Source organism: Rhincodon typus, chromosome 9 (assembly GCF_021869965.1).
Source record: "Rhincodon typus isolate 14 chromosome 9, sRhiTyp1.1, whole genome shotgun sequence".
In the NCBI taxonomy this organism is placed as follows: domain Eukaryota; kingdom Metazoa; phylum Chordata; class Chondrichthyes; order Orectolobiformes; family Rhincodontidae; genus Rhincodon; species Rhincodon typus.
Genome location: NC_063340.1, coordinates 13,768,735 through 13,779,257, shown reverse-complemented (window position 1 = coordinate 13,779,257; position 10,523 = coordinate 13,768,735). Strand labels below are relative to the sequence as shown.

Here is a 10,523-nt window from a genome sequence, read left to right as displayed (position 1 = left end):
TGTTTTGAATTCAAAAGTAAATGTAATTCAACATTTTGACCCAATCTTGAAAAAGCAAATAAAACTAAATTGTGATCTTCTTACTTCTTTCTGCTTTTCTTCAAACTTTGCAAATGCTACAAAAAGCTGTTCATCCATGTGGTCTTCTCCATAAAACTCCACCCCTCTTTCATACACTTTCCGTGCATGTCCAATATAACCATGCTTTTCTTCAAACCGGGCATATTTAATCCAGTTCTTCACATCAGGATGAATTAAAACAAGTGCAGAAGAATTAAGGAGAATAAAACTGCATAAAAGAATCCTGCCCACGTTTGGCTATAAACCAATCATTTTTAAGTTACTACCCATGGTGAAAATAAAGACCTTTTCATACACCTTGAATAATAATGGTCTTTAGCTGCATTCAAAGGTTGCTCATTGTCACAAGCCTGTATTCTCATCAATTCCTCCATGCAAAAGCCTACCTTAGACACCTTGACAATATCACTGAGAGCAGGCATTTATCATATGGGTGATGAGTAAAAATTTGCATTTTACACTCCAATATGTCTGCACTTAAGAAACTCTGTACATCAGACGGCAATGGAAAAGCATAATACCGCTAGACTAGAAATCTAGACCCCAGGCTAATGTTCTGGGGAGACGGACTCAAATCCTACCATGGCAGACAGTTACATTTGAATTGACTTAATGGGCACAGTTTGATTTTGCATTATAATAGACGAGAAAGGAAAACAAGAGGCACTGAGAACAAGGCACCATGTGAGAAGACACCAACAAATTTAAATCATTTCCATTGCAACACAATAGCAGCACAGGACTTTCCTTACTCTGTTGGTGTTATGTTGTCCCATTTGGGAACACTAATGAGATTCCTGCAGCATTAATTAGGGAGGAATACCAGAAAAGCAGGAGAAACTCTGCAAAATTTTCCATCAACATCATTCACAAGTCAACTACATCTACTAACAATAGGAGCCTTAGAAAGTAGTTCTGAACACTTCAACTTTAACATGATAACGGCTTTTGACACTGGTGTTGGGTGTAACCCATATTGACAACATGGAGAATTTGTGGGCATTGTTTTTTGCCACAAGACAGAACAATACATCTGTGACATTTTCAGTTGAAGTTATAGATGAAAAATTTAAACAGGTAAAAGTTCAGTTGGTCATAAAATGTCACAGATTTCTAGGCAAGTGGTTTACTGGACATATACACCACACCTAACGGAGGTCACAGACCAGCTGCTACTGCTGTGAAGCATCAGTATGTTCAATTTCACATCCCATATATAAAATGTAACGATTTTAGGAAAGAGCAATAGGCAAATGCAAAGTTTTGAAAAATATTGAACAAGCCATTTTAAAAATATCATGTACATTGTAACAGAAAATGCAATAATAAATACTGCTGCATTTGAGCTTGTTAGCGCCAGTTTGAAAAATTCTGGCCTGGCCTAGCCTAATATGCTCTACATCAAGTTTCAGTGCAAGTGCCTGTTAGGAAGATCAGGCACTGAAACAGTAATTTTTGGTGCAATTTCTGAATAACTGAGATCTAGAAAATTCACAAAAGTTTGTTTCTCCATATTAGTGCTTTTGTCTCACTATTTATTTAGTTCTTTATTTGCTCAGGAGAATGCTACAAAGCAACTGAAATAATCCGAATTATAATAATTTGCAATTACAATTGTAATCAGATATCATCAGACTTTTATCCAAATTTAACTACACTGCTTTTGGGCTAGAACAATGTCAGGGATGCTTATAAGTAAGTCTCTTAAAATTTAATACTGCCTTTGTTATCATGAGATATCCATGCAAGCAACATTCCAAAATGACTGATGTTATGCAACATTCCACAAGGATATACTTTTCGTAAACCAGCCTGGCTCTTTCAATTTCTTTGTATCGGAGTTCAAAGTTGATATAGGAGTGCCATGCTTGTTCATCAGGCTGCCATTCCATCCACCGCTCAAACACTTGTCGTGCTCCTGCAACATTTCCTAACATCTCCTCCATGTATGTGTATTTATACCTAGCAAAAGTAAATACAATATAGCATGTGCACATTAACACAAGCATACCATTAGATCCACTGGGAATGTTAATTAAATATAGCAATGGGCTTTAAATCGTATCCATCATGGCAAAAGCACTGCAGAGCACTGAATCTGCAAGCCGTAATTCCAAATCGAGTCACAATGCAAATCAGATTCTCCCTGCCTTGACAGAGTATCATCAACAATCCAGGTTCATGTGTGGATTCAGAGTGGTATCAAACTATAGAAAACCTCATTTGCATCTTGGTTGTAGCTGATTTTAGGGCTTAGGTGGGCAATGGTGCTTACTCCTCAAATGATAGAAAACATAAGAGATTGAAATCTCATTCTATGAAATGGATCTTAGTTGGATTGAACAGGTATTTTTAGACTTTACCAAAAAATAGGCTCTCCCTTTGAGAAGGCTGTGACGTGAAGCAACTGTAATTAATTTAGTCCAAATATAACATTGGACTTAAAAGCAACACAAATACTTCTTCACCTTAAACATTTTCTTACACAGTAAATTATCAGGACCAATACAATGGATCTAAACTATATATTGGAAATGTAATTTACATTCAAATGCAAATATTAAAAATGTATAACAAGAAAGTGAAATATAAAAAGTGCTTAAATCAATAGAAGAGAAAATTCTTGTTCTTGCTATCAACATTCAAGTTGGATTTTATGCGGATGTGCTAAGAATAAACTACCGAGAAGTTGATTAGGAAAACAAGTACTCAAAACCAGAAATGTTTTGGAGGACATCATTAGAATAATGCTTTACTGAAAATACACATTTTCACACGGTTTGGTCAACAAAACATTTAAGGTGACAGGATTTCTGACTGATGTTAATTCCACACAAAACTCCACAGTATACTATATATAACTGAAATGCAAAGGCAGTCTACCAGTAGTCAGCTTACCAAAACTGGTTGACCCTGGGCAGGATGGTAATTGCTCGATCCCAGATATTTCGAGCATGGTTTATCTGTCGATTTTTCATCTCCATTTCTGCGTATTTTAACCACAGGGTTACATTTCTGTGATCGACATCTAATGCTCTCTCATAAATTGAACGAGCTCTGCAGCAATAAGAGTAAATGTGTAAAAATAAAAGAAACATTCGTTTATTTCTTTTTAAAAAGACTCAGCCATATCAATTAAATTTTCTTGAAATAATTACCGTTGTATTTCTTTTAGGCTTTCCTCCCATTGTGCGTATTTGATCCAGTTGCTAATAACAGTTCGATTTTTCCGAATGTTGTCTTCAAATGTCTATAATAAAGTGGCGGCAATAAAAAAAGTATACAACTTACATTTACAGCAAAGACAACAATCCTGATTTATCACACCATTTTGATAAAGAAAGAAAAATTGCAACTGTTACAAAGCCACTTACTTTTCTTTTTCTTAGCTTGTAATCATTCAATTCCTCCTCATCAGTGATCTTTTGTGTAGGAGGTGGTGGAAGGAGTTCAAGTTCCCTCTCTTTTGCTTCTCTCAGGAGCTGTTCAGCAGTGATTTGCAATTCGGCAGGTGCTTTATTTTTCACCTATAAACAAAAACCAACTGAGTCAGTAACCTATTTATTTCAAAACCCCCTTCCCCTCCCCCTTTTCTGATGAAGGGTCTAGGCCCGAAACGTCAGCCTCTCTGCTCCTATGATGCTGCTTGGCCTGCTGTGTTCATCCAGCCCTGCACCTTGTTGAGTCAGTAATGGGTCGTTTAAGCAATAGATAAACCTGATGGTGCACGCAAAGATTAAATAAAATTTTCTGGCAGTGACTTTGTTTAAGAAACTTTATGTTAAAATCCGTCATGGAGCTTTATGATTTGTTTTGGGGTCTCCAATACAAAATACATCTTTGAGCACATGCAAGAAGTACTGGCCACATTTAAAAACTGAGTGAATGTCAAGCAAACTATACATTGAAAACTAAACATAACTATAATTTGGAAAATACAGAATATAATCTGTTGTGCAACATGGTACAGTACGGTATGAAGGTGAGGAAAAATTCTAAATATATGAATGCACTGCTCTCATATACTGAGCAGATTTTTTTTCCTGTAAATACACTTGTGTTTATGTTGTACTTTTCCTGTATATTTCCTTCGTGTTTTTGAGAAGAGAAAGTAAGAACAGTAAAAGACTTATTTGTGTACAGAAAACATTAAAACATACTCTATCGATTCCAAGACCTAACTTTCAGAATAGACATATGGCGATAGACAATGTCTCTTGCATTCTTTGTAAGCAATTTGCATAGTATTACTAATCATTATTGTTTCCCTGTTCCTGTTTAGTTTAGAACAGATTTATGCCATTCTGCAGGAATTCCTGTCTAAACCTCACTACTTAACTTGCTCCTCCATCAAAAACACGCTTAAAACATACCTTTGACCAAGCTTCTAGACACTTGTCTTCCCAACATCCTGTTCATCTCTGATACCAGTCTTCAATCAATTCAATTCAATCAACATGACATTAAGAAATAGCTGAAGGCATTGGAAACTGCAAAGGCCTTAACAACATCCCACCAACAGTTATGAAGACTTGTGCTCCATAACTAGCTGCACCCAATATCAAGCTGTTCCACTATAGCTTCAACACTGGCATCTACTCAGAAATGTGGAAAATTGCCCAGATATGTCTTATACACAAAAAGCAGGACAAATCCAAGCTGGAGGGGATTCAGAACACATTAGCCAGGATGTTGCCGGGTATGGAAGGTTTGAGTTATAAAGAAAGGCTGCATTGGCTGGGACTTTTTCCACTGGAGCGTAGGATGTGGAGAGGCGATCTTACAGAAGTTTATAAAATAACAAGGGATGTAGTTAGGGTTAATGGTAGTTGTCTTTTCCCTAGGATTGGGGATTTCAAGACTAGGGGGCACATTTTTAAGGTGAGAGGAGAGAGATTATAAAAAGACATGAGGGACCAATTTTTTATATAAGGGATAGTTCACATGTGGAATGAATTTCCTGAGGAAGTGGTGGATGTGGGTACAATTACAATATTTAAAAGTACATGAATAGGAAAGGTGGAGAGATATGGACCAGGAGCAGGCAGGCGGGACTAGTTTAGTTTGGGATTATGTTCGGCGCAGACTGGTTGTACCGAAGGATCTGTTTCCATGCTATATGACTGTATGGGCTATTAATGCCATCATTCCTTTGAACCATAAGCAGATGTTGGAAGATTTATTCAACAATACTATCAAGTAGTACCTAATCAGCAATAATCTATTCACTTATGCTCAGTTTGGATTCTGACAGGGCCATTTAGCTCCTGATCTCATTGCACATTTAGTCTAAACATAAGCAAATGTATCAAAAATCAAGACAAGAAATGTGAGTGACTTCCCTTAACATCAGAGCAGTGTTTCATTGAATATGGCAAGAAGGATCCCTGGCAAAATTGGATGTCAATGGGAATCAGGAAGCAATCTCTCAACTGGTTGGAGTCGTAAACACAGAAGAAGGTGGTTGTAGCAGGTGGAGGTCAATCCTCTTAGTTACAGCTCATTGCTGCACGAGTACCTTAGATTCGGCAATTCTAAACCTTAGAAAAGCAGATATGTCCACTAATGATTGCCTAATGCTCAGTACCATCAGTGATTCCACAGACACTGAAGCAGTCCATGTCCGTATGCAACGATGCATATGCATATATTTGGTAGTACTCCCATGATGCACCTAGAGATGCTCAATATGTTAAGGCACTATATAAACTGCAAGCGGCCATTGTAGGGTATCAATAATCAAAGCAATCAATGTTGGCTTGCAATTTTAAACCAACTTTGGTGCACATTCTTAAGTGGTTATGTGAAGGTTGTACAATCAGGCCACGCTTCAAGCACTGCCAAGATTCAGATTACTATGATAGGCTGTATTAGTAGCGCATTCAGCTACAAAAATATTGCTCTATAGCGTTAAGGGAGATGCTGTGGCAAGGACCTAAAGCAGTTAGACAAGACACTTAGCAGAACAGAGACAGCAAACAATGTTTCACATTCAGAATGCAACAGGCAGTAAGTTGATAGATGCAAATCAAAGGTTTAGATGTCAGAAATATCCTTTAACACATATGGTAAACGATTTATATTTCTATGGCACCATTACATCATAAAATCTCATAAGGCATTTCACAGCAGATTAAAGCAAACTGTGACATTAAGCCTTGTAAGAAGTTTAGAACAGAAGACCAGAAATTTGGTCAAGCAGCATCATAAAGGAGGAATGAGAGGTGGAGAGGTTTAGTGAGAACTTGCAGCTTTGAGAATGAAGGCAGGCCATTAATAGTGCAGCACTTGAAAACACAGATTCTGAACAGGTGAAAATTAGAGGAGTACAGAATCATACAATACAGAAGAGGCCCTTCAGTCCACTGAGTCTGTTCAGCCAAAAATACATTACTTCCTACACTAGTTTCAATTTCCTGCACCAAGCTGAGAACCTTGAATATTATGACACTTCAAGTGCTAATCCAAGTACTTTTTAAAGATTATGAGGTTTCTCACCTCAACTACCCTCTCAGGCAGTGCATTTCAGATACCCACCACCCTCTGGATGAAAACATTTTTCCTCAAATCCCCTCTAAATCTCCTGCCTTTCAATTGAAAAGTATGCTCCCTCGTTACAGACCATACAACTGAGGAAAGAGCTGCTTTCTATTTATCCTGTCCATGCCCCTCATAATCTTATACACCTCGAACAAGTCTTCCTCGACCTTCTCTGCTCCAAAGAAAACAACCCTAGCTTATCCAGCCTCTGCATAGCTGAAAGAGGTAGGAAGAGATTATACTGTTCTGGAGGAGTAAAGCTTAGGATTTCAAAACAAAAATGAAAACTTTAAAAACAGAATGTTGCTTAACCAGAAATTGGTGTAGATCAATGAGCAACAGGGTGTGAGCAAGGACATGGGCAGCAGAGTCTTGAATGACCTCAAGCTCATGGAGGATAGAAAATAAGGTGGTGATCAAGAGTGTATTGGAAGAGTCGAGAAGTGGTAAAGGCATAGATGAGGGTATCAGCAGCAACCACATCTTGACAGATAGAATTGAGCCACATGATGGGTTGGAAATAGGTAGCCTTAATATTGGTATGGATATATAGTTGGAGGACATGCTTGAGATCAAATATGACACTAACATTAAGAGAGGGAATTGGTTTCTAGATTTTTTTCAAGATCAGGATATTGAAGTCACTTAAAAACAAACAAATACATGTGGTACCAATAATGCTGGAGAAAAGACAGCATTCAAGTGGATTGAAGGATCTTAATTCAAAACTATGGCCTGGATCTTATCATCACTGATGAAATAACGATGCTTGCCGCTGACCCTGAAGAAAGCTGTGCACAAGGTTTTGCTATCTTTGTATTGCAGTCTTCTCTTCTTTAAACAGGAATTTAAAATCTGGCACTAAGACAAGGGGATGTCTTGGCATGCAGCAGTTGTGGCTACTTGCAGGTAAGCAGCCAGTCACATTCACTTACAGAAAACCAGGTAATTGAAGACACTCATTATCCTTAAACTTAAATGCTCAGATAGTGAAATAAGTTATAAATAAAACCAAAAGAACTCCAGATGCTGTAAATCAGAAACAAAAACAGAAATTGCTGGAAAAACTCAGCAGGGCTGGCAGCATCTGTGAAGAGAAATCAGAGTTAACATTTCAGGTCCAGTAGCCCTTCCTAAGAACTGATGGTAGTTGGAAAAATTTCGGTTTATAGGCAGAAGATGGGGTGGGGTAGCGGGGGGGGAAGGAGTAAACAATAGGTGAGGATAGAGCCAAAAGAGAGAGAAGAACAGTTGGACAAAGGAGTGGTTAATGAACTGGCCAGGAGGGTGAACTGTTCTCTCTCTCTGGGCTGGTAATGGAGACTATTAGTGGCTAACAATAGGTAATGTATAATGGCAGACTATGTGATGATAAGGCCTGGTATGTGGGGTTGGGGGCTACTGTTGTTGACAGGGCCCTCAACCGGGTCCGATCCATCTCCCACACTTCTGCACTCACCTGCTCTTGCCTCGCAGAACAGCAGTAGGGTTCCCCTTGTTTTTAAACCTACCATCCAGAAGATCATTAGTCGACATTTCCGCCACCTCCAGCGAGATGCCACCGCCAGACACGTATTCCCCTCCCTTGTCCGCTTACCACAGGGACCGTTCTCTCTGGGATACCCTGGTCCATTCTTCTTCACTCCCATCACACCCTCACAGCCCTACAGCACCTTCCTCTGCAACCGAAGGTATAACACCTGCCCATTCGCCTCCTCTTTCCCCAGTATTCAAGGGCCCAAACACACCTTTCAGGTGCAGCAGCACATTGCCTGCACTTCTCATAATCTAGTCTTCCGCATTCGCCGTTGACAACGTGGTCTCCTCTACATTAGTGCAATGAAGCATAGACTGGGTTACTACTTTGCAGAACACATAAGTTCTGCTCGCAAAAAAGACCCTGAGATTCCAGTTGCTTGCCACCACCCTGTTCCTGGCCAACATCTGTCACAGGCTTGCTGCAGTGTTCTAGTGAAGCTCAGAGCAAACCGGAAGAACAACACCTCATTTTCCGCTTGGGGACCCTGCAGCCCTCCGGACTGAATATTGAGTTCAATAATGTTAGGGCCTGAACTCTCCTATGTCCTAGCCCCCAAACCCACACATAGTGGCTAACAATAGGTAGTGTGTATTGGCATACTAACAGTCTCCATTAACAGCTATTCACCCACCTAGCCTGATCGTTATCCACTCCTTTGTCTGCCCAACTGTTCTCTCTCTCTGGGCTGTAACCCATGTAACATTTATTCCTTAACCCCTCCCTCCACCTTATCTTCTGCATAGAAAACGTCGTTTCCCAGCCAGCATGTTCTGAGGAAGGGTCACAGGACCTGAAATGTTAATGGGGCAGCACAGTGGCTAACACTGCTGCCTCACAGAGCCAGGGACCTGGGTTCGATTCCAGCCTCGGGTGACTGTCTGTGTGGAGTTTGTATATTCTCCCAGTATCTGCATGGGTTTCCTCCCACAGTCCAAAGATGTACAGGCTAGGTGGATTGGCCATGCGAAATTGCCTGTAGTGTTCAGGAATGTGTACATTAGGTGGGTTATAAGGGGATGGGTCTGGGTGGGATGCTCAGTGAACAGACGTGGACTTGTTGGGCCTGTTTCCACACGGTAGGGATTCTATGATTCTTAACTCTGAATACTCTTCACAGATGCTACCAGACCAGCAATTTCTGTTTGTGAAAATTACGATTGAATGATAATAGAAGTTCAAAATATAAACAAACGTATACAACAATGGGTAGTTTATTTTGGAGACATTTGAAATGCCCAACAATATTAAAATGAACTTTTCTGGGCCAGTAGGCGCATTAAGCAGAAATTTCGAGGATAGTTGATTATTTAAACTTGCATATGGTATCCATCTTTGGTTCCAATTGTAACAAGGTTTAACTCACTGTAACCTCACTTACTATACTTTAAAATGGTCTTGATATCCAATAAAGGCGGTATAGAAATGTAAGCCCTTCTTCTAAAAGGAAACAAACGGGGGGTGCAATTTTCAACTCACGACAAGGAGGGCAGGAACCTCTCAGTCCTTGCGCCAGACTTTAAACATCCTGACTTTAACCGCAAGGACATCAGATTGCTGCTGTTGTCGGTCGAGAATAAATGTTGGTGTTTGTCAATTCCTGCAAAGCCTGACTGGGCCCGACACAGTTCTAGCAAGGTGCTGGTTACCTTTGCCACTTTGGGGATTCGCTGTTTTCCAGCCGCGGTTGAAGCCATTTTCAGGTCGTAATTTCACCCCCCTCTTCAATAGTTCTTTTGCTAATTCGGGATAAAAAATAATACAAGACTCTGCCGCCGTCACTGCCACTCCAGTAACATCCCAAGAAACATCCGGGTACCCGGCGGCGTAACCTCCGACCCGGCAGCGCACCACGTGGTAGCAACGGCAGTTGCCATGGCACCGGAGCGCCGCGTTGCTAAGACAGTTTGTGGCTTCTCGGGCGCGAAGGCTGTGGCGGAGGCTGAGGTTTTGTTTCTTTTTTTCAAAAAAAAATTGGGTGACGGGCTTTTTCTGTCTGGGAGAGGGTAAAAATTAATATTCTGTGTGGGCAGAGATTATAAAGGTGTGCCCAGACTTGCCTAAATTCACTAATAAATCAAAGAATTGCGAATTGCGATGATCTGATGCAAAAACAAAAACAGACATTGCTGGAGAAACTCAACAGGTCAGTCAGCTGCCGTGTAGAGACCAGTGACACTTCTTCACGAGGGTCTGAAGAAGGGTCTCTGGACTTGAATCATTAACTCTCTTTCTCTTTCCACAAATGCTGCCAGACCTGTTGAGATCCTCCAGCAGTTTCTGCTTTTGTTTCAGATTTCCAGCATCCTCAGTTCTTTGTTTTATTATAAAACTGAACTCAGACTTGGCCAAACTCAATGATAAA

The 10,523-nt window shown here is 40.1% G+C and overlaps 1 protein-coding gene across 1 annotated transcript in view; it reads right to left on the bottom strand.

Annotated features, from left to right (window-relative positions):
• The window catches only part of crnkl1 (crooked neck pre-mRNA splicing factor 1), a 10,897-nt gene extending 877 nt beyond the window's left edge, over nucleotides 1-10,020 (bottom strand). Inside the window, exons 1-6 of the mRNA XM_048600916.1 lie at nucleotides 9,808-10,020; nucleotides 3,456-3,608; nucleotides 3,240-3,331; nucleotides 2,980-3,138; nucleotides 1,877-2,043; nucleotides 85-263 (exon numbers count right to left, since the gene is read on the bottom strand). Of these exons, the coding sequence (XP_048456873.1) occupies nucleotides 85-263; nucleotides 1,877-2,043; nucleotides 2,980-3,138; nucleotides 3,240-3,331; nucleotides 3,456-3,608; nucleotides 9,808-9,855 (798 nt within the window). The 5' untranslated portion in view covers nucleotides 9,856-10,020. The remainder of the gene's footprint in view (nucleotides 1-84; nucleotides 264-1,876; nucleotides 2,044-2,979; nucleotides 3,139-3,239; nucleotides 3,332-3,455; nucleotides 3,609-9,807) is intronic.
• Nucleotides 10,021-10,523: the final 503 nt, after the last annotated feature.